Consider the following 24,679-nt stretch of genomic DNA (forward strand, 5'->3'; position numbering starts at 1 on the left):
TGTTATGGGTTATTCACACACAAGTCGTGCCTGTGCTGACTGATCAGATTACTGCACCAATGCTTCCATGACTTTCAAATTCATTTTACACATTTCCAGGAAACAGATGTTGATACCTGATAAGTGGCAGGACCTGGCTTCAAAATGTGTCATTGGTTCATCAGCCACCAACATCTCGACTAACATCTCACTTTGGCGGAGAAATGTTATCTTAACCAGCTAACATATTTCAAAGTGGCAAAAGAAAGCTCCTTTTATGTACTTGTTGACATACTGATTCACACTCTCGTGTTATTCCAAGAGCTATTTAAGTACACTGAGCCCAAGTGAGTGCAATGATCCTGTTTCAAACATTTGGTCAGGCTGACTTCCTGTGGAATCCCAAAAGTTACCAAATTGTCACAAGCAGCTTTAAATGGCTCTCAAGTACAACTCAGATTCTTTTAAAGATTTTTTTATTAAGCAGGAACTAATCATTTGTGTGCATTGCTTTTGATTATCAGAAGAAACAAACACGATTGCAGGGGTAATAGAAGAAAGTGAACAATGAAAACTGCCTTTTTCATCATTGTATAGCTCAAAATTACATTATTTCAGCTTGCTTTCTGACATTATGTGTGTACTGTTGATACAGTACACACATTCAGAAACAATTACACACTAGCCATTTAAAAAACAAACACATATCCAGCTAGTTTGACCGGACTTCTGCTTTCTGCAATACTATTATTTACCTTGTTATAAGATGGAATTACACAAGGAATGAATTGGACCTTACACTGACAAGGCTCTCAGGAATCTAATTACGGAATGGCAAAAATGCTGAATAGAGGCACATTAAATAACACAGCTGTCATTCTACGGCAGTGCATGATATACACCTAAGAGCTGCCTGTGACCGCAGAAGTCAATGGAAGGATTTGGATCAGCTTACAAGGGCATAAAGGAAAGGAAAACAGTGCTTGCTGCTTCCTACTGCCAGGAGAATGGAGCCCCGATGACTACAAAACATGGCCAGATTGCAATAAGGCCATTTGTAAGGCCAGGTCTAGGCACAGGGAATTGCTTTGGGCAGCAGAGTGGGACAAAAAGATGGTGAAAGCCCTGCTGCCAGCTCTGCCTCTGCAGTCACTTCAGGATTTCAGGCAACAAATTGCATTTCTACCTCCTCTCCTGAAGCCTTGAGACAACTGCTACTGCTCTAACCTAAAAAACAGTCTACTCTCTTTAGACAAAGACCTACTTCTTCTACAGTTATAATCCCTCTATTAATTTCTCTAAGGCCTCAGTTTACTCTGATGACTATCAATGGGAATTCATCCTCAGTTTCTAGGTGCCTTCCCTGTATAACCCTGACAAATGCATATTTGTGGGTAATTAGCTTCTGGTCAGTGGCTAAGATGTGCCCATCAATTTCTGTGAACAAAATGTACTAAATCTATGCACTAAATCTATTCTTAGAAGCAAGATACTTGTAATACACTGAACACCAATAAACACTAACCAAAACCAGAAGAATATAGTACTGCCAAACACTGCTGCCAGCAGTACTGATAGGAGTGGGCTATTCCTTTAAGGAAACTATTCAAAGCAATATATATAACATCTAGCAGATACAGTTCATCAGATCAGATGAACCCTAAATTGTCATTAGAATTGACTAAGGACATATCAGATCTCTGATTTTAGTTGCTGCCCAGTTTTACTACGTGGTTGTATGACTGAGATACTAAGATTGAAAGCTCAGATCATATCTTAGAAGATAACCATCATTGTAAACATACAGTCTTTGATCTGTGGGGTTGTAATTGATACTCTGGATTGTATCTAATTTTTTATCCATAACAATACTAGTAGTACCTTCTTGGCCCGTAGTTGTGTCATACATGTAGAAGATTTCCTCTTTCCTAGTATTCATTATCCTTGTGGCATACAGAACACCACATATCATGAAAGCATTGGAAACAGATGGCTTGTACTGTCTTGTCTGCCAAGTATTTAGCACGTCAAGTGTGGTCTCATTGAGTTTGCTAATCACAATGTTACCCATGCTATTTTCTGTTGAATATATTACCCATAACCCACTTTCATCCACGGCAAAGTCTATGTCTTGCCATGATACACCTGCATAAGAGAAACGGTTACCATAAACAGCACTTGGAAGTGCCTTCTTCAAAACCACGGTGTTTGTTTTTAAATTATACTTGATCATATTTCTTGAATTATAAGCATGATAGTACAAAAAATTATTATAAAGAGCAGCACCACTGCCTTCCCCATATTCTAGTCTCCTTTCATATGTTTGTCTAAACAGCAGCAAATTATCAAAGGAACTATAAATTCTACAATATTCCAAGTATCTCCCATCTGTGTTCAATGGTGCAACCCAATAGACTTCCTCCTCCAGGTTAGAAGGAGAGTAATCTCTACCCCAGGAACCATATCTGTAGGAAAATCCTCTCCAGTTCAGCTTTACAACATAGGGCTGGCTAATATTCAGCAGTCCACGGTGAATGCAGCTACCTGCAATCAAAGAGAAGAAACAGATTTTCAAAATGAGGTCATTAGGAGAGAGGTTTTGCGTAGCATAGCCTCTACAGTATGCTTAATAGGGACTAGCCTTGTGACAAAGCACAGACATAAATGAACAACTTCAAGTGTAAAATGTTCACTTTGGACCAAGTTCAGCAACCAGATGTCGCTAAGTGTTTCAGGCTGCCTTAGAAATCTGGTGGTCAGATAGTACATATCATTTACAGCTATATTTTGGGGGGAAAAAATGACAGGGACATTCATCCTCAGTCAGGATTCACTTGCAGAAAATAAGTATTCACTGAGCTGTTCCAAACAACAGGCAGATTTCTTTTTCTATCTATTTAGTGCCTGCAAGCGTGATGCACTAGAAAATCCCTTGGAAAATACAATTCCAGAAGCATTTTAAGTTATTTTCTCCCTCACTGGAACTGAGAACATGGGAGACAGGAAAAAAATTAAAAGGATCTTCTCATTTCTGTTTATATGGCTGAGATGGGGAAGTAAGGAGAAGTAGCAGCTGTACTTCCAGAGTCACATTTCAGATTAGCATTCTGCTGTCAGAATCACAGCTTTACAACAGTGCGTCACAGCCACATGGTGCCTTCCACCTCAGGCCCTCAAAGAGATCTGCAGACAGTAACAAGCACAGCCTAGGCCATGTAGATAGATATTATTCTGTGTTTGCGTGTGAGGCAATTCTAAAGAGAATACAACTTTGAGCTGAACCAGAACAATTCTGTTTTCCAGGATGCCATTTTCAAGACCATTGAAATAGCCTTTTTTTTTCATTGTGTTAATCAAAATGTTTGGCTTTTTCACCTACAGAACATTTTTAAAGATGCATTGCTGGGCCAAATAGATTTTTTTTTCACATTTACTAGGAAAAAACAATGAAGTAGAAAAAAACATTTAGTGAAGATGAATAGTATTTGGAAGAAAAAAGTTGAAATGAATTTAGATCCAAGAAAATCTTTCCTTTCACTCAAGGTGAATGTCAGTGATACTCGTGTTTCCTGAAAAAACTTAGAACATTGTAAGTCACCAGTGCAAAAATCTTGCACTCAGAAAAATGTGTGCGCCTTTGATGAATCCAAAGCTGCCACAGGCAAAACTAGTGAGCTTTTTTTCAACTGTAAACTTTACTTTTTGTATGACTGCCACAGAAGTGTCCCAGATATTTTGCTTTAAGAGTATGTTCACCTGAGGTAATAGAGACCGCGATGTTATGTGACTGGCATTGGCTCACAAGCTGGTGTTCAAAGATTTCCCATTTCAGTGTAGTGCTCTAACTATTAGAGAGTATTCCATCTTAAAATGAAGTATTATCTGTATAGACCCAAGTCTCATGTTTCAATTAATTGATAAATTAATGACAACAACAGTTTGATGTTAGTAATATGCCCCTCAGAACAAGAACTTCATGCACCACCAGCTGTGGTGTCAGGGATGAAAGTCAAACCTATCCTTTATAGTTTTTGTACTTGGAGTGGGTATGTGATGACTGCTTATAGCCTCTATCAAAAGAGTGACCATAACCTCAATCTTAATGAAAAATATCTATCATACAAATAACCTGTTTTGACCCTATGTCTTAGCACAGAAGAGAAAGAGAAATAAAAGAGAATTTACCTTCTGCCCTCAAAGCTGTCCATCCTTAAGAAAGGCTGGACAATATTTATGGTACTAAATTGAAAACTCATAAAGCCATTTCCAGGAAAATCCTAGGAGGTATCTTGTGCTCAGGGACATCCAGTTCTTATCTCACAGACAGAGAAAAATGCAGAGACAGACCAATCTGTGGTGTTCTCTTTGGGAAAAGATTGGGATCAGATCTTTTTCTGATCTGCTTTGCCAGGGGGAAAGTGACCTATCTCAGGGACAAGAAATCTTGTGGTCTGAATATTAGAAATATCCACGTAGTTTGCCGGAGGATAACATTTGTGTCATTGTGCAAAGTCATTTCGGGCCGTGAGGCTCTCCATGTCTTCTCCTTGCTCAAGTTGCAGCGTTTCTCTCCTTCCACCACATAAAACTGTTACCCCTCAGAGTCCCCTACTTTCTTGCACTAATGATGTCTTAGAGGACATGAGATTCAACTGCAGCCTCCTCAATATCCATGAGGATGGTGGATAGCAGCTTTAGATTATGCTGAACCCCAGCCCCAGCTGCTGAGCAGCCACTGCTAAATTGCTGTGTCCCCAAGCCGCATTGGCAACTTCCCCAAGGTCAGCAATTCCCCATGGGGTAGCCCTGCATGACCAAGTGCCCCGCTCATGACACAACGCCTGATGCCAGGTGCAACCAACACTGTTTTCTCTCCAACCCATTCTGCATCCAGGGATTCTTGCAGCTGAAACGCAGACTGGCCCCAGGCGAATGCTGGTTCCTTCCGTACCATTGGGAATTGCAGTAAGGCAGCATTCCTGGCTCCAAACACATGAGTACTTAAGTGCTTTACAAGGGAAGGATTGCTGAGACTGTGGAGCAGGAACCTCATTTCCAAACATAATGCTCAAGGAAAGCACTGCTGTATGGCTAACCAGACTGCACCTCAAGAAATGGCACATAGCATGGCCTCAGTACTTGGCAGATTCCAATGTTTGGAGGTGCTCAAACCTCAGCTCATGCAAAGAAAGAAAGCTAATGCAGGCAGTGCTAAATGTGTTGCAGCCTGCCAGCTCCATAAATCAATTTGAATTGTTTTTTTGGTTTTTTTCTTATATCTCTGTTGTGTATTGTTACCTCTACTATAAGGGCTTCTTTTTAACTGATGACACATTGAATATATTATTGTGCTTAAATCACAATATACTTATCTCAGAATTAAATGGCTATTAAATGTTCTAAAACTCTTGATTTGTTTAAAAAATATAGTGCCAAAGCTTGCAGGTAGTGAAGCACTGCTAAGCTCATCTATATGCGACCTCAAATAATTTTTCATGTCATTAAACAGAACACAATTCCAGCTTTATTTTAATAATTCATACATTGTTTCATAAATAAAAAACAAACGTGTGTTCAGCAGAGAGACCTTTTTTTACAAAAGAAATAATAAATTATTATTTCTTCCCTTAAAGAGATCTCTCTGCTGAACACTTGTTTGGTTTTTATTTATGAAACAATGAATTATTAAAATAAAGTTAGAAGCGTGTTCCGTTTTAATGACATCAAAAATTGTCTGAGGTTTCTATATAGTATAAGCTTGATTTTGATTTCCTTGAAAACTCTCCTTTTTTTCTTAAACAAAAAAGCTCTGTGGTAGTCAGGGGGTGATCTGTCTTCTGCACAGGTTCAGAAAAATTCATTGTTGTTTATTTAATCTGAACTTGCTTCCCTGTCTGAATCTTGTGGGGAAAAAATGCACAAAGGAAACAAAGTGTCATGTAATTTAGTAAATATTAGAAGGTACTTGAAATAAATCCATATACATTATTCAAACTTTCAAGTTTTTAACTCTTTTTTCCACTGTTTTAGGCCACTGATTAATGAAGTCCTGATATTTTCACCCTCTCACTTCACACTTATGCAGAGAATAAGGGAGAGGAGGATTAACATAGATGCATACACACAGACCTCTTCTTCTCCCTACATAAGGCACCAAGACCTCAGCTCAGTTGTTTACTAATCCTCTTCTGATTGATCAGAGAAGGAGCTGGTACATAGAGGTCACAACTGGCAAGAGCTGGGCTTCCTTGGCTGGTGGGCTGCATGGCTGAATATCAGCTCAGCGTCCAGCTGACCCCGCTTTCACCCACACAGCCCTGACAAGCTGAGGCTGCATCTGATGCTTTTGCTGAGCAGCACATCAGCTTTTCACTCCACAACGCAGATGCCAAAATACGTCAGCATCCTGATCCACAGAGCAACTGCATCCGATCACAGAGGAGTGACCATAGCTCCTCTGCAGCTGAAGAGTGCAAAACAACATGGGGCCCGTATTTAAAGGGACTCCCACAAGAAGTGCAGGGCCCAACAGCAGTCTGGTACTATGCTCTCACAGGTGCACCAGATGTGCACCCTTCTTTCCCATCAGATGATCCACTGCATCCAGATATGTGAACTGTTACTAGCCTTACCATGGCCTGAGCCACAGTAGAAAGAGATCTTCTCAAGGAAAGGCTCATCTTTACTCTTACCATCTCATTGACACAGAAAGACCCACACAAACCCCTCAGTCTTCACCCATACAGCACTGGGCATGAACGCAGGCTGATAGCAGTGAGTCAGAGAAGACTTATGCTTGCAATAATGCCACATGAGCATCCAGCACAGGATGGGATGGAGGGCTGAAAGACATCTGACCTATCTTCAAGCAACTACTAATTCAGTTGCCTCATATAATCTCTCTCCAGAGCCATGTACATGCCTCCAGGGGCAGTTCAGGCCATCCTGGAAAACCTAGGAGAGGAGGCACTGACCTGCTCCCCCTGAGGTGGCTGTGGGTCTCTATCTCTCCCTCTCACTGTTTGGACAAACTCATTTCAGACTGCAACCCAAGACATTCAAGGAATATGTTGGATAGACAGGAGGTAAAATTTACTATAAAAATGAAATCTCTGTAATAGTCAAACCAGAATGCTTGAGTTTAAGTATTAGGCTACAGTAGGTCTTCTCCCTAGTGAGACCTATTCATATTCACCAGCAAATACAAATTATTAATTTCTAAATGTGCAAAATGTGCAAAAGCTGCAAAAAACAGCTATACTCTCTCTCTTTTTTTTTTTGTCCATGAGAGTTTCATCTGACTTGCTTTTCCCCCTGTCTCCCTCAGATCATTTCAGCAAGACATGACAAAGAATTTGCTGCAGAGTCCTCAAAGAAGCATCATAGAGTTCTTTTCTTTTTGCATTGGCCCTGATGCAGCCAGATGAGAGCATCACAAAAAAAAAAAAAAAAAAAAAAAAAAAAAAAAAAAGGACAAATGGATAAATATTTCTTCCCACTGCAGCAGTGAGGTGAAAGATGCTGGGATTTCCTACAGATAAGAAACTTCATGATGATGATCATTAACTATATATGTACTGAGTCCCAACTCAGTCACTTAGAACCCCATCTCTCCAATCAAAGAGTAAGGCAAATGGAGAACAGTGATTTATTTCTAATATGTTGTTTAAGGACAGGCCTGCTTGCTCTGAGAAATAAAGCAGCAAAAGCCTTGGGGGATAGAGTCAGTGGGGCTGCATGCTACAGCAATGTGAAGCAAGAAGCTTTAATTAAACTTGCCTTTAGACTCATGGTCTTAGACAGCTTGGGGATTAGCCAAGCTCTCTCAAGTTCATATTGCCTCCCCAAAATATGCAGGAGAAAGGAGGAAGGGGGAAAGAAAAACTCAGTCTGAAAACAGGACCAAGAGTCAGTTTAATACAAACATTATAAATATAATATGAACTAAAAGCAGGGCAAGGCCAAATGGTTTGGCAGGAATTCAGGGCATCCAAGCTTGCAGAGAAAACATATGGAAATTGTGTTCAAACACATAAATGAGCACTAGAGAGCTTCAGAGGCCTATGTATGAGCATACATGCAAAGCCTCCAAAATGACCACCTAGAAAATACAGTTTGCTCCCCAAGCAATAACATCTTCTTCCTACTACTTGTCTTCAGATATAGAATTGGTCTGTGCTACACATAATTGCTATATAAAGTTTCAGAAACTACAGTAGGAAACTGGAAATTGCCATCTACTGTCCAGAGAACAATTTTCACTCCCCACTAGGCACACAAAATCAGGATATGTCAGCCCTGTGTGGATTTGCAGGGGTCTGTACCTACATTCCCACATTAAATGTATACCTGGCAACTCTGAGCAGGCAGGAAACTTGCCAGTCCTCCACAGTTGCTCAGCTAGTCCTTCATGGTAGCCTCAGAGCCCATCCTTAAACTAAAAGTGACCCTGACAATACCTATACACATCCTACAAGTGTGAGCCCCTCCGGGGTGTCACATGAACCCACAGACAACACCATAGTAGGTCCTCAGCTGATGTCAGTGGTGATAAATCACTGAAACTCAGCGAACCTGTGATAGTCCTTTCCACCCGTGGCTGTAGCCTTTGAGTTTTGTGATTCTCACACAGTGCAGTGACACGTAGCAGTACTAGTACTTGAGCTAGCTGGCACACCAACCAGGATAATTTTGCCATAAGGCCTAAAATGCCAAAAATTGCCATAAGGCAATGCTGAGGAGATATTTGGTCCCAGGAAGTCTATCTCCATCTCACCACTGTGCCCTCAGAAGCAATGCTAAATAATTCTATTGTGGTCACTATCCTGTGCAGTTACATTTATCCCATCTTACAGTTATTATCCTGCTGTAGATATGACCTCCCTGTCACTGCATGAAGCCGCACTGCACAGTGTAGACCTCCCTATCCCATTCCGCGAAAGCTTCTACGTCCCACAGATGCTCACATCAACCACCCAGGTGTCAGGGGAGCCCCTTCCTCCATTACTTATTGTAAGATAAAGCATTCTTGTTCCAGAGCTTGGTAAGGTTTGCTATAGGCTTGAAGAGAGAGAGGCTGTTTCTTTCCACACACTGTCGCCTTCAATAAATCAAGGAGATACCCTTCAAATACTTTTAAAACATTGCTTTTTTTTTTTCACTGAAACATTTTAAGCCTTTTCAAAGGAGCAGGGAAGGGCCTTGAAATTTTGTGAATGCAGGGTTTTATTTCAGCTTTTTGTTATGTCTAGCTCCTAGATAAGGTGTTACTCACACATGCTGTCAAAGTGCGATGTCTGCCTGCACTGCCATGAAGCCCTGAGGAGATCGCTACAGGAAAGACTACTGAACCTGAGGAAATCTTGTTTCTCTACCTCTCAGCTTTCCAGAGAGATTCTTGACCTAGCCAGTCCAAATCTGATGAGAGGTAAACCCTGGTAGGCACACATCCATGCTCCCTACACGCAGGACACCATTCCTCACTGTTTATGGGCTCCTCTTTTTTTAGTCCAGGTGATTGCTAGCCAACTTATCCAGTCAGTACACACGAGAAAGCAGGATTCTTCCCCTGAGTGTTGTATACAATAAAGCATTTTCTATTTTATTCTTTTATCCCTTTATTCTCTCTGTCAGAAGGAACCATCCATATATAAAACACTCAGTTTGAGAATTCCTACAGTCATTTGGTAAGTGGGAAGCTTGGCCTGGCATATCTAAATTAGCGTTTCCTAACCTGTGTGCTCCAGGATAGTAGTTTTGATTCTCAAAATTTCTTACACTTCTATTCAGTCACAATGTGATTTTTCAAACTGAACACACCATCAAGACAAAAGTTACTGCAATTGTAAACTGATTACCACATGCTCTGTGACTGTTGCTGCTTTTGTATGAATTGCACTCTGGGAACCCCTGATCTAAGCTCCAAAAATGTAACCTTTCCTATTTAAAAAAAAAAAAAAAAAAAAAAAAAAAAAAAAAGTGTGAAAATCTATTTTTTCTGAAATCAGTAATAAAGCCTCCACATATTTCCACGAGACCAGAATTTTGCTCTGCAGTTCTTGACCTTCTAACTTAGAAGAATCTTTCGCCTGTGAAGCAAAAGTAATCTTCACGCAATGCTGCCTGAGTTTGCATACCAACAGCTTTAGCACATCAACTGTTGCTCATACATATCCCAAATAGCCTTAGGACAAAGTTGCCATGACACAGGTCACTTTCAAGGGAACTATTAAAAATCACAGCTAGTCAGAAAAAAACATAGTGCCCTCCCCCCCCAAATAAAAGGAATTGTTTGGAAAAAGAAGAGAGCAGAGATTCATTTTCACACTTCAGATGGGAGAAAATTTACAGCTTTTTCCAGCTGAAAACAGACAATGTGTCTGGAAGCATTCGTTTCCTGCCTTCACCTTACTTTTGAATCTGTTGATGAAACATTAGTAGCTATCTGCTCAATTTTTCAAGAGCTGTGTAGTAATGTATTTAACTATATTTAATATTAATAATGTGAAATCTCTGTATTTACTCTTCTACCCTCTCACTGTGTTGTTTCTCACCTGATATACAAGGGAAATGCTTACCTGGTGGTGGGAAATAAGGGGCTACTGTGGTTTTGTTTGCGCTCTCTTCACACTCTTTCAATCGATTCTGCAGAGACACAATTTGTCGTCGAATTGCAAGGATATTGTTTTTGTCCAATGATTCTAGTCCATTTACCAGGATAGTCAGATTTGTGATCTAAAGAAAAAAAAATGAGAGCAAGTTTAAGATCTTGTCAACTTTATTTACAGATATTTGCAGGCAGGACTGATCATAACACAGGAGATGCTACCAAACAATTTTTAAGAATTATACCTAAGTATAGGCCTTATTCTGCTAGGATGAACCTTACATCTCACATGTATGTGATTGTAAGGAAGTGCTTTAACACTTAGTTGTATACCATAATGCTAAAGATGGTATATAAGCATCCAATAAGTTTTAAGCAAGCAGTAGCTATTATTTATTTTACTATTATTTATTTTAAAAGTACTTATTCCAGCCTTGCAAAAGTATCTTGAAATTTTACTTGCAGATAAATAATGTTCTCAGTCACCTACTTGATGATCTAAAGGACAATGAAGAAACTAATGATATTCTACCTTCCATCTGAAGCAATTATTCTCTCTACGTGAGTGATTAATTACAACTTTGAAAATGTGATTTATAGTCTGCTGGGAAGGTGATAGTCTTTCCCAGTTCTTGATTTCATATTGATTGGGCCGCTGCCCTAGCAACCAGAGGCTAATTTTTTTTAATTATCTAAGTTAAAGCACAGAAGCTTTCAAGTGTGGGGGTCTATAAATTAATATTTATTATAACAATTTAATCAACTCATACATTTAATACTATGCAGAATTGTTAACTTTCAGGCAGATAGCTGCTAAAATAGAGAGATCCCTCTTTTTTATTATTTTGTGCTCTATATAAAGCAAAATCATGTTAATAAATTAAAAATTCAAACTTTTCTTTAATTTATGCTGATAAAATTCTAAAGTAATTCCACTGGCTGCAGTAAAGACAGGCTACATTTCCTCTATCTAAACATTATAGAGAGAACAGACCATCTGTATATTTGAACCCTGCTTAGCTAATTAACATTTTGGCATACCTCCAAATATATTTGTTCAACAATAACATTGCTTCCAACAAGACTGAATTTCAGCTGAGTGACCAGTTTCTCCAGGTTACTGATTTCCACTTTCAGTAACTGGAAGTCCAGCTCTGTGTAAGATACACTGCTCTGCTCCATATATTCCACTCTGATGGTTAGATTCAGGATTTTCTGTTGATACAGTTCAATCCTTTTTGTGTACTCCTTAACCTTAAAAAGAAAAAACAGGTGCGTTTTCAAGTTCAGGTTAGCAAATAAAAAACAAGCCTTTTTTAAGATGTCAATCTTTATTATGGTTCTGAGTACTCCATGCATAACTTCCATATATTTAACACACACATTCTTCACATAAACTACATAGTGAAATTCTCAGCGCATAGATAAAAAATGTAAAATTTAACCCTCATTTATTGCTGGTAGCACCACAAAGTCCCCTTGAGAATGCCTGAGGAAAACTGAAAGCAAAATTTTAGTTACAGTCTTCAATTATTTTAATTCTTTGCCAATATTGCCTCTGTGAGCTAACTTTATCCTAAGTATGCCAAGAATTTATGCTAGTGAATTTTTTATCCCACAGTCTGTAGTGGGTTATCTGGCAAAGCAACCTGAAGAAGAACTTAGGAGGTAAGGAAGTTGAAAATGCAATAACAGATTCCCAACTTTTTCAGCTAGGATTTTACCCTGGATGTATTTGAATCTTGTCAAAAGTTGGCAGGACTGGGTCTGCTTTTGTGGTTATTTTTGGGGGGGAGGTGGGTATTAACGCACTCTTAAAAATCAAAGTTAGGTTAAATGAAGGTTAAAAAGTTATTGTAGCCTTTAGATAAAGTAATTTACATAGTAATCTTTTCAGCCTTGGAATCATTAGACAATTGTCTGGATAAATATATTTTCACACATATAACTGCTAAGGTAAAGGTCACAGCGCAAGCTTTGTGGTATAGAATGTCAAGAATATTAGATGGATTTGGAACGTTCTTTAGAAAATTTTAGTTCCATGAAAATTAACACTTTGGGAAAAATATAATTTCCCTCCGATATGCTTCATTATTTTAAAAAGGCACCTATTTTCTCTTAAACCAATATCACAAAAGGTAATAAGAACAAATATAATTAGTTTGCTGCACCAGCAACTCCACATTTATCCTCTGAGAAGTTATTTGTATTATAAGTCCATCTTCTGATAACACTATCGTTTCTATAAATAGTACCTCACAGAGTGAAAGATTTTTAGCCTACATCCACACAACCATTCTTACATTATCTTAACATAAAACAAAAGCCAGCATTTTTCTGCATGGGCTCTGTAATGGCCTCTAAAATCCTGTCAGGGTATGGAAACCACAGACTCCCTATTCTCCTGTTCTGCCAACGGCCTCTGGGACTGAGACCCCAGATAACACACTTGTCAAATAATTTCTTCTAATTTTTCTGCTGAATTCCTTGTGTATTAGTAACAGGAGTGGGAGTTCATGATGTGGAAATTCATGAAGGGCAAAAAATGATCCCTAAAGATCATAATAATCAATATCTAATCATTTGCTCTAAGGAGAACTTTGAGAGAACCCCAAAGGTATAGAGGCACAACTACATTATAAATCTGTGAGAAGCCACTATGAAGCTTCTATGTGCATAGAAGCATATACCAAAAGTAGGTTGCTCCATTCCATGCATTTAAATTTGAATTTGAAACATATCTTCCATTCAAAATGTATACAGGCCACACTTTGAGCTGATATAAATTGGCACATCTCCATAAACTCTAGCAGAAGTACCCTAACTCGCCACAGTGGATGCTCTAGCTCTCCAATATCAAGCCTGAGTAACTGCAAACTAAGGATTAGCTAAGCTATTTATTATAGTTAAGAATCAAAAAAAGAAATAATATATATAGACTAACATCTAGCTCTTTAGATTTTGCTAACTACAGAGACTACTGGGATCCCTTGTCTTAGCTGCCACCATCACCATGGTCCACAAGGGACCAGAGAGAAGAACTCAGCAATGTTCTTGGAATAGCCTGAGAGTAGATGGACCCTACACTTTCACTAATCACCAAAATCATTTTGGATTTGGAAGACATACTCAAATATATCTCCTTGAGAAAAATTTTTCAAAGGTCATTGTCTAAACTGTAGATCCTGCAGTGTTTGCATGTGAACCCATTGCATGCTTAGAACAACAAGAAGAGAGCATATGTCATTACAATCTGGGAAATAAAAAGCAGGCACATGTCTGAATAAAATTACTCTCCTATGTGAAACTACATATATGACAGAGGCTTTTGGAAATCTATCAAGGAATTAATAATCCTTCTCACCATAATAAGAATAATAACAGTAACTCCCTAATAGAGACAAAATTTACAAACCACTGAAATACAGAGACTGCTGGTATGAAGGCTACACTTTGGTGAAAAAATCAAGACCAAACCTGTGAATCTGGAGTTTCCTCCAGGGTTTTGAGAATCTGAAAAAACGCTGATGGCTGGAACAAGGTGTACATAGTTATTTCAGCCCTGACTACGGAGTCCTGCAGGAAACGGACCTGACGTCCTCCTCCCATATCAGACTGTTTCACTCAGTCAGCTGAGTCATCTAGGTTGTTTAAGGACATGTCAACACCATCCAGTGGAGCATAGCTGAGAGAGAACCATACAAGTTGAGGCTAAACTAGCCCCAGCAGTGCAGCTACACAGCCACATCAGCCCAGCAATGAACTTAAGCTAACAGCTCCCCTGGGTAATTATTAGACACACGTCTATACTGCTTTTGGAGAAAGAGCCACCACCTATGCCAAGCATTGTACTGTACTATGTGCTCAGATCTGGCTTAGGAGCTCCTGTAGTTTGTACTTGTCTGTTTAAAAAGGAATATGATGTTGCTCTGTTGCTTGGCAGATAGATTTAAGCAGTTTGCTCTTCTACTGTATCTACCTGCCAGGGACTAGCTGTTGTGTCTTTATTGACCAGCACATCACCACAGAAATTCTGTGTATGGCCCATATTTAGTCCAATAACTTGTATTGATTCACATTCATCATAAAAGCCTTAAGTGGAGTATAATGAGTGAACAGGGCTTGTAATAGTCCTTTCGGAGGAAGAGAATGGTGCCAACTGAGGCATATATAGGAAAAAAAAACCCTTTTAGTTTTTCCTCCTTTCCAACCATTGTCACACACACGGCTGAAAAGGGCAGGAAAAATCTACAATGCTCATTTATCGTGTCATTTACCTGCAACTGGTATTTATCAACACTGTTTTTTCAGCATGCAAGTAGACACTTCTCCAGCACGCATCTGGAGAGCACAGAAGGGGGAACAAGGTTGCAAGAGGAAAATGCGAAAGAAAAATGGGGGAAGACTGAGGGAAGATGAGAAGAACATGACAAAACCTGCAATTCTATAAAGTCAGTTAGCCCAGGATATTGGCTTCAGGCAGACTTAACCTCTACAGACCCCTCAGGAGTGTGGTCAGCAAGCAGTCTGCCAACTGACACCTGGAAGAATTCCACTACCCATTAATCTGATTTGAAAATAGCTGTTACTGGTGGAGGGCAAGCAATTTTTTTTTCCTCCTGTTTTTGTTAGGCAAGGAAGTTCTGGCTGCTGTGAGTAAAGTTCTGAAGGGTGCTTTCTTTTCTTGGGATGAAGTGCTGATCCATCCCAGCTACTGAGGTGTCCTCTCTCCTTTTCAATTGAAAGGAGCAGCCAATTCCCACTTCGCTTTGAAAGGTTAATTCTCTTCTGTAATCATAATTATGCTAGCAAAGGTTGATGTGACAGTGGAAAAATTAGTCTGGTATTTTCAGCCTACGGTGTGTACTCATTTGGCACACAAGAGCATCTCTTTATCTGTGAGCTTCCTTGCCTGCTGATTCTATAAAAGGACCGACCCCTTGCTTTTTGCCTGATTGCCCCTACAATCAGGCAAAAGGTTAACAATTCAATCAGGTTGTTTATCTGGGACTTCTAGCACATGGAAAGCATCCTTAAAAGGGTTCAGTCCTGCAGCTCTTACCCAGGAAAACCTCCCACCAGCTTCAAAGGGTATTTTAGAAGAGTGAATGAGGTATGGGTTCTCAGAGTCAAAAAAGCAAGCATTCAGTAGAATCTCCTGTCCCTGTAGTGACACTAAGTTACATCTGAGCTGAAAAGTCAGAGGTGGATCTGAATTTCCCTTGAAACTATGCAGAAGGTAGAATGACTCCCTAGGCTTAGGATCATTTTTAATAATGATCAGTGATGAGAACTGGCTCTGTTTCATTATTTCCTCCTTTCTATGGGTATTATCATGACTAAAGTAGTACATATAGTTGAACCAGGAGGGTTCTTTCCACAACTAGAAAGGTGAAGAACTCATCTTAAAAGTCTATAAAATGTATTTACATAGCACTAATGCAAATATGCGTGGAGACTTGCGCATCATGAGACCTTAGATTACTTCAGTCCAGGTATCAATAGGGCAGTACTTAACAGTTTTCTTCTTTCTACAGAAAAAGAACATCGTAACAGACACAGAGCTACCCCAAAATACGATCTGTTCATTTTCATTTCTGACTTAAAGTGTCTCTTTGCCTGGATCATACTGAAGCATTTGCCTTTAGCTAGCCAGATTCATTGTAACACTGCTTGGCTGATTGGTCTTGGCAGGACAAAATTCAGTGATTTCTGAGTAAAATTAAGAATTTTCCCTGTCTGCAGCCAGAATTGAGAGCCAAGGGTCAGTGTCTACAGTGCTGTACGCTGGTAGGAAAGGACAACAGTTACACCAATTGACACCAGTTGGCAACCTAGACATTAAAGTCCAGGTAGGGATTCAGCTAACCCTAACTTTAGAGATGAGATTCAGCTATGAATTTATACACAATTTTAGGTGTCTGTAATACCTGTGTCTTTATAAAAGCCAGATGTCTTAACTCCCATTATAGTCAGTGGAGATCTGAGGTTGTCCACATGGAGAGGTCTAGTAGCATTTGAGATACTGTGAATGTCTGTAAGAAGCTAATTAGATATGTCACATATCCTAAAAGACATGCACCGTTCTGGGGAGAAATCTGGTAAGAGGTGGGATACACCAGGGCAAGCAACTGGGAAAGGTGGTACTTGGTCAGGAACTGTCTTGCAGAATCAGGCCAAGTTTCTGGTTGAGAAGTGGCACCCTCACCTTGCCCTAGTGAAATGAGCTTAAAACGCTGGCACCAACCGCAGTGGGAGCAGTATGGGAACCTGAAAACATCTCCGTGTTTTTCAAGGATCGCTAACTCTGAGATATGCCTCCTTCCTGCAAGGGACTAGGTAGCCCTCGTGCTTGGAGACACTGGAACTTGTGTCAACTTGCCCTTCATATCCCTTCTGACAGCTGAATGTGTTTCATCATTAGCTCCAGTTCCTTCAAAGCAAATGACCTTAACTGAAAGATCTTTCCATAGGATCTTCTGCCTGTTGTTGTGTTTTTATGCATAACTTCTTATCTGTTCCTGATTATACCAGAGGAGTTATGAATATTTATGGTTAGAATTTATAATTTAATGCTCTGCCTTTTCTGATGATTAATTCAAGGACACTTCATTTCTTAAGACATCAGGTTCCTGGAGAAAATACTTTCTCCTGGACACCTAATTTGAATCTTGAATATTTACCCATGACCAAGAGTCAGAGGCAGATTCCTGTCTTCACAGGCAGCTTCTCCCAAGCAGCATGTGTGGGTTTGCTTGAGTTTCTCAGAGAAAGCGGATCTGACTCCATGCAACAAGCTAGTGCAAGGTATATTTGTCTTCATCAAGATTGCATAATTCAGTAGTCTCATTGCCACAGCTTCAGATGATGACAAGGAGGATATTTGATTTTTTTTTTTTTTTTTAATCTTTGAGAGCAAAAGAGGTGAGGAGACAAATATTCACCTACTTCTTCACTCTGGGCTACGGTGACCTTTCTCCCCTTCATTTCCCTCTTATAATCTGGTTGGCTTTATGCAAATAATAACACATGAAAAAGCAGGAGACTTGGCTTTCTTAGACTCTGTGCTGCAATCATAAACCAGTAAAACTGAGCCAAAAAAGGAAAAATATAACCATTCTTCCAAAAATATCATATGAAAAGGCCTAGAAAGGAGACCTGAGGATATTCAAATGTATTACATGCTACAATGACAAATGTTTTATATTTAATCACCCTTCTCCTTGTTCTCACAAAACCTTCTTTCCTACTATTTGAAAGACAGGTCACAGAAAAGTGCTGCCTGCTGTACTCTTTCACAGGCAAGCATTCTTCATTGAAAATATAACTGGTATATTTACAAGAAAAGAACACCTTACTTGAGAAAGTTCTTTCTCAAATTTCTCCAAAAGAGTTGCGGCTATCTTTTCCAATTGTTCAGCCTTCTGCACTGGAAAGGTGGTATCCGGCAAGTACACAGAGCACTGACAAGTTCCATGGTCATCCAGAGAGCCAGACACATTGGAAAATAGCTGCAAAAAGAAGTTGATAAGGAGAAAAATGTTAATATTCTCTGAGTCAATGGCTAATATTTGATAATAATTGGAGCTGTGACAATCCTGAGATCAACAACTTTGCTACTAGCCTTTTTTCTTCACCTTTCTTTTTCTAAGGAACTCAAAATATCTTGCAATTTTTATGACACAGCCTTACAAAGCTTTCTGGAAATAGTTAAATATTGCTGTACAGATTGGAGAAACAGAGGCATACAGTAGTCTGTACCTTCCCAATCTTGCAGACAGTATTCCTAAAAGGGTGATGTAACTTTCCCAAAAAACGGAAAACCATGAACAACAGGAAAATAACAACATAGTAATCTTATAGTTACTATTCTGTTGATCTGAACTGAATTGATCAGACCATCTAGTCATTTCCATCCATAGACCTGAAGGCATCTTAAAGAAATCCACCAAAATATAATTAGTAGCAGTGAAAAGTTTGGGAAAGAAGAATTCTTCATTTGAAACTTTCCAACCAGTCCCAGCAAATAGTTATATGAACTTAGTTACATGCCCTGAATGTTATATGCCAAGGCAAAGAATTGAATATGCAGGCTCAGCCTAACGTAGATAGAGATGCCTCTCTTGCTGCAGAATATTGCTGGGATGGGGGCAGCTGTCCATTATAGCTTGCATGGCCAGGCTTGCAGACAGTTTGCAGATCTATTGACCATGTCATTAGCATGAACCACCTTGTCCTGGCTCTCTCTCCATGCTCAAAGCATCACCTTTAGAGTAATGTGTCTTGCGTATGGAAAGGTCAGGGCTGGCAGTTCAGATCTTCAGATTCATGATCTTGCCATATTTTATAGCCAAATCACATAATTCCCTATACACTAGGCTGACTGCAGAATGTGTTTAGGGCAGTGAAGTAGTTCGCTTGTGTTTGTACATAAGAATTTTGCCCAGTTCAGAAACCTGTCAGGAATTTATTAATAAAGATATTTGATGTTGCTTTAAAATATTCTGGCACATACTTGAATGCGGCTGCATATTTTAAAGCTACAGAACTACTCTTTAGATACAATCCTTTCTACAACCTCTCCTCCTGCCTTGCAGAAATCCGGCTGTTATTCATGTGCTTTCTCTCTCCCTCTTAAAACTAAACAACCAAACAACAAAACTATCTACTGAAAGCTGAAATATCTTGCTTTTCTTCTCTTGCTTTTTCACAGCAATTTCAACTAACTTCCTTACCATTAAACCAGCTCAGACACACAGTAGTGGCCTGCAGCAAAACCTGCAAGGAAAAGAGCAGCAAGCAGGAACAATCCAAGCTCGCGCTTCTGGTAATCTCTTTGGTAGAGCCATAGCAAACAGCATGCATCCCTTTCCAAGCGAAACATAAGTGAACTCATGCAAGGAAGTTCTATTTGTGTTATTCAGGCACCATAAGTCTTAAATATTTACTCAAGGCCAGATTGCTAGAGACATTTAGCGTGAAGGAAAGCAGAGAGGTATCCAGTGGGATTGCAGAGTGTCCCAGCACATAACTTCCATTGACTTCTCAGGCAGTTACGTTACCAAAGCACTTCCAAATATTCCACTGAGAACATACAGTATCCTATTTCTAAGTTTCTGAGTGTCCTTAAATATCTGTCTGTCGGTACCTAAATTACTATGAAAAATAGGTTCCTAAGTCATTTAGGTGCTTTTACATAATCAGTCCTCTGAGTATGGGCATTACAGGGATGGCATGATGCACCATAACAAGGACATCAGAAAAACAAACATGGCTTAGAGAATACATGCAACCTCCTGTAAGGCATTCATTTGCACTGGAATGCTGTTTTGTGTGGAAGGTATTATATTCTATCCCTTCTTTGTAGCACAGATACAATATATGTGTTGTACATATATACATATATAAAAACACTATACATAGTATGGCATATTATGTACCATATATATGTATATGTTTGCATATATAACATAGTATAAACTGTACAATGTGTACTCTAATATAAACTACAGTCTTGACTATGTTATCTAACCATCACTGTACCTAGAGATATCATGCTTATTCCACCTGTTAAAAAAAAGCATTCACATATGTATTAAAATGATCACCCAAGATGATCTCCCTGCAAAATGCTTGAACATGGGCATTTAAATTCCGTATTAACAACAATCATATTTTAAAATTTCTGTTACAACAGAGCCTAGAGTTGAAGGTGGGACTTCTCTGCAGCAAGCCAAGAAATACTCCTTTCCCAAATAAGCATCTGCTCATGGCAGGCAGAACAGCTTCCATTCTTCCACTAACATTACTAACACTAGGATCATGATGTTGATGAAGCCAAGAAGCACTTTTTAATTAAGAGTCGCTTGAGTCAGTAAGTCCTTCACTCAAAATATAATATCAGTCGAATGACTACAATATAACTAAAATGTATTCCTTCATCCTATATAAAAATGCACAAAATGGGCTGGGGTTTCTTTGTTGTTGTTGCAGTTGTATGTTTTTTAAAGTTTAATAAGCTGCACTCAATGTTTAAAAGAGAGCAAACTGTCCTAGCCTACAGCAAGGACTTGACAGAAACATTTCCCTCTGTAAAATTAAACTATGTCACATACACGTATTTTTGAGGCTATGAGAAATGTTTCTTTTCCACATCCCATCAATTTAAGAAAGTGAGTAGGAGCTGCCAGGTATTGGATCTTCTGAAAATGGGGACATTGATTCAGCTGTCTAAATACAGGCTTAGGGTTAAATCCTCAAAATAACCTAGTCATTTCAGTGCTTAATTTCCAGCTACCATGCATCCCAGTGGTATTCACAGCTCAGATTAGCTGTTTGCTCTTCCTAAGACAAAGAATGAGATTCACAAAAATACAAAGCAGGGACAAGGAGAAGGACAAGGTTTTCATCCCACTGCTGAGACCTGTAGATAAACACCTAGCTCCATTTAACTTCCGAAACCCCCTATTAGAGGCATACACTTAACCTAAAGCATTTGTCTCACACAAAAGGTGCCTCCCCATAGCCCAGGTGCCACATTGGGCTGGCCTGGAAGATGAAGACCTGCTGTCAAGATGCTCAGCCTCTCTGATGTGATTTGGAGCTGTGCATTGGGCAAATCCTGCTCTTGACACTAACTTGCAGGGCTTCTCAGATCAAGTGTGTCCTGTTGAATCTGCTCCAAAAAGGAAATGTTATTAAGCAGTCTTTGGCATTGAGAGGGGAAGAAAACCATACTGAATTCTACAAACCTTGGACTTGAGCACTGTCCTCAAAGGCAAGGAAATCAGGTTCAAGTCCTTCTATCAGCAAACGGTTTTATAAAATTAGATCTCACTGCAGCAGGGAGAATCATGACTCTCGCCTCCAGCTGGTAGGAATCTAGTAGACACCTTTTAGAGGTGACAAAATATGTTTTCAAGGTCCTGCTCCAGTCCTCATGGGAAGATATGGTACAAAGGTGTCTCCCACTTCTTCCAGGAAGGCTATAACCCCTGAACTGTTTGGTGCACTACTTCCAAACACCCATGGCCCCAGTCATTTCATGTCTGGGATCCAAGGCTGTAGTCACGAAGGCAATGCCAGAGCTCTGGATGTGACTTGAAGCACTGAATGACACGGCAGCAGTGGTGATGTTTCTGAGAATTCATCACTGCCTAACTCCTGGATACATAGCAGCTAAGTGCCTTTTCCTCCATCAAGGCTAAATCTCTGAGGCACTGTGTAGCATTTAAAAACACAATTTCCTAATTTTCTGGACTTTACCTAAGAACGATAAGCAGTGATCATACCTTTGGGGTAGTGTGCAGGTGGCCAGTCATCTTGGCAGGTTGAGTCAGATACTGAAACAATGTACTGAGAGGAGGAGTCTGAAAAGAAAATTAAAGTCTACAATTTCCTACTTTTCTGGACTTTACCTAAGAACAATAAGCAGTGATCATACCGTTGGGGTAGTGTGCCGGTGGCCAGTCATCTCGGCAGGTTGAGTCAGATACTGAAACAATGTACTGAGAGGAGGAGTCTGAAAAGAAAATTAAAGTCTACAATTTCCTCCTTTTCTGGACTTTACCTAAGAACAATAAGCAGTGATCATACCGTTGGGGTAGTGTGCAGGTGGCCAGTCATCTCGGCAGGTTGAGTCAGATACTGAAACAATGTACTGAGATGAGGAGTCTGAAAAGAAAATTAAATTCTCCTTCAGTGTGACCTCCTCCATGTGACTCTGGCCCTTCCACATGAGCAAGCCCTCATCCTGCAGCTCCAAAACACTTTGATTTTATTATGGGAGTCATCCCCAGCGACTCTAAAATTAGTTGGCTCATCTGGTCAGCTGCTGAGATGACTATTGTTTCTCCAGGCATAATGACACTTTGTCGGTACCTTTTCCCAAAGGAAGGCCACACGGGATCAGTGGATGACCAAGGTTGCTCAGCCTGCTCAAGAGGTGTGAGCTGAAGCTCTCGCTTCAGCAGAGAGAGACACCAAGGGAAGCTACTTTGAAGACAGATCCACCTGGGAGATTTTATGTAATAAAATTATGTATATCCCCTTTAACAGTCATATGTGGCTGGCTCCTGCCTTCCTATCACAGGAAGGAGAGCAGCTGTCAAGCCAGTGTTGTGCTGCATATCCCCAAAAGGCCTGCTGCATCCCCCACAGCGCACAGAGGATGGTACACAATAGTGACACAGCCTACTGGAACCCACCAAAACTTGCAGCAAAACAGCAACTGCAGCAAGACTCTCTCCCTACCAAATGGTGTGAGAAGCCAAGCATGAAGTGGGCTTCCTCCACAAGAGGGTATCCACCCCCCAGTCCTTCTGCATTTCCCAAATCCCAGCTGCAGCAGCCAGAGTCCCATAGTCAAGGAGCTCCTAACATAGACAGGACCAGCAGGGAGCTCCAAATGGCCAGCAAGGGAGCTGCTTAGCTAAGGAACATAGAGTAGACAAGCTGTTGCCCGACAGCTTGCCAAAGATTGCCATTTGAACACCATTTGTGCATTTGAATGATTACACTGAACAGGGGGGACATTAATAGTAATTAAGAGCAGTGGGGCAGAGAGCATCACAAATTGTATAAATTACACAAGTCAGGATCTGGCTTAAACATGAGGCCCAATTACAAATAATGTCTCCCATTTTAAGCTTCCTATTTCCAGCTTACTAACACTTATTTATACCTCCATTTTGACTTTTACCACTTTCTGTTTCTTACCTAGAATAATATACCCTCCCACTAGATGCTGACTTCCCTGTCTGCATTCACAGCAATCTCAAAGCCACTCAACTTTAAAATATGTTACTAAGGGAAGACAGGATTTTTCTGGCTGGTGGTTAAACTAGACAAATCAGAAACCCTCATCTGGAGCCAGATTGGGAGTTTTCCTAATTTCAACTAAAAAATATTAAAGGCAGTCACTTTCAGTCAACCTGAAACAAAATAATTTGTTTCATTTGGGAATGCTTTTAAGCTATTTGCAAACTTTTTTTCTGACAATTTGGCTCACTCTGAAATTTTAAAAAATGAGGATATAGAGTTAAAAAAAAAAATCTCTTCCTAATGCCATTTCTTAATTTTTTCAAATTTTTCTCTTTTTCCATTGTCCTTCCTCTCCTCCTTGTCCTTTTTTCCTTTTTTTTCTTTTTTGCTTGATTTGATTTGAACTTCTCCCTTATAAAAGCAAATGCAGTTTTACCTGGGGGAGAGAGCGCACCCCACTAAAGTATCCCAGCAAGGCTTTCAGGCACGTGTTTATAAAGTATGACAGCAGTCATGCAGCTGAGAAAGCGCCCTCCTCCTAGCTTCTTCCACATCAAAGATATGGATCCTTTCCTGTTATAAGCCTTTGCTAATTAATGAGAAGCTGCACAGAGCATTTAATATCCACCCAGATCCTCACTGGGAGTTGCACTCATCTAACCAAAGGCAGAATTTGACTCTGATTTTAAACCTATGCCTGATTTTTACATTTATTAGCTAGTTCATTAGTTGGGGGGAAGATGGAGGAGTACTTTAAAGTTTCTCCACTCAAAGATCTCAACATTTTCCTAATAATTTTCCAGTAGTCTTAAGAGATTTTTCACCAAGCTAAGTGAGAAGAAATGAAGACACTCAAGCTAAGGCTATGAGACTCAGAACTCACCTCTTGTGTTGCTGCCACTGAGGCTGTAGCCTGTGCTATCATGCTTTGCATTAGGAGCAGCACGGCCACCCTCATGTGCTTCATCTTCTCAGCTAGCGGATGTGGCAGCAAAGGGAAAAGCAAGCTCTCTTATAGTGCAGTCTGGGGATTTCCCCATCCAAACCTTGAGGAACTTGCCTGTATTTTTTAGCTGTTTTGGACAATTGATGTCATAAAGTCACATCTTAAGAGAAGCCAAATCACTACTGTACAAACATCATCTGCAGTTTCTCACAGTCAAAAATTAACTATTACCCAGCTTCCTAACAGGAAAGCTTTTTTCTGTACGGTATAGTATCTAATCTCAATCTTAGCTATGAGGGAGATTATGTTCTTATTTGCTAGGACAGGCAAACAGACATTTCCTTTACTGTGACACAATCATAAAAATTCTCACAGATTCATTCTAA

The 24,679-nt window shown here is 39.8% G+C and overlaps 1 protein-coding gene across 1 annotated transcript; it reads right to left on the reverse strand.

Annotated features, from left to right (window-relative positions):
- Window positions 1-468: 468 nt before the first annotated feature.
- On the reverse strand, window positions 469-24,314 carry OLFM4 (olfactomedin 4). The gene is made up of 6 exons (XM_062576204.1): window positions 24,231-24,314; window positions 22,029-22,106; window positions 17,944-18,096; window positions 11,627-11,839; window positions 10,557-10,713; window positions 469-2,523 (listed from the first exon to the last, which is right to left on the reverse strand). Exons 1-6 carry the CDS (start codon window positions 24,312-24,314, stop codon window positions 1,730-1,732), a joined length of 1,479 nt encoding a protein of 492 aa, XP_062432188.1. The 3' UTR covers window positions 469-1,729.
- Between the last annotated feature and the right edge of the window lie 365 nt (window positions 24,315-24,679).

This window comes from Rhea pennata, chromosome 1, assembly GCF_028389875.1.
Source record: "Rhea pennata isolate bPtePen1 chromosome 1, bPtePen1.pri, whole genome shotgun sequence".
NCBI lineage: Eukaryota > Metazoa > Chordata > Aves > Rheiformes > Rheidae > Rhea > Rhea pennata.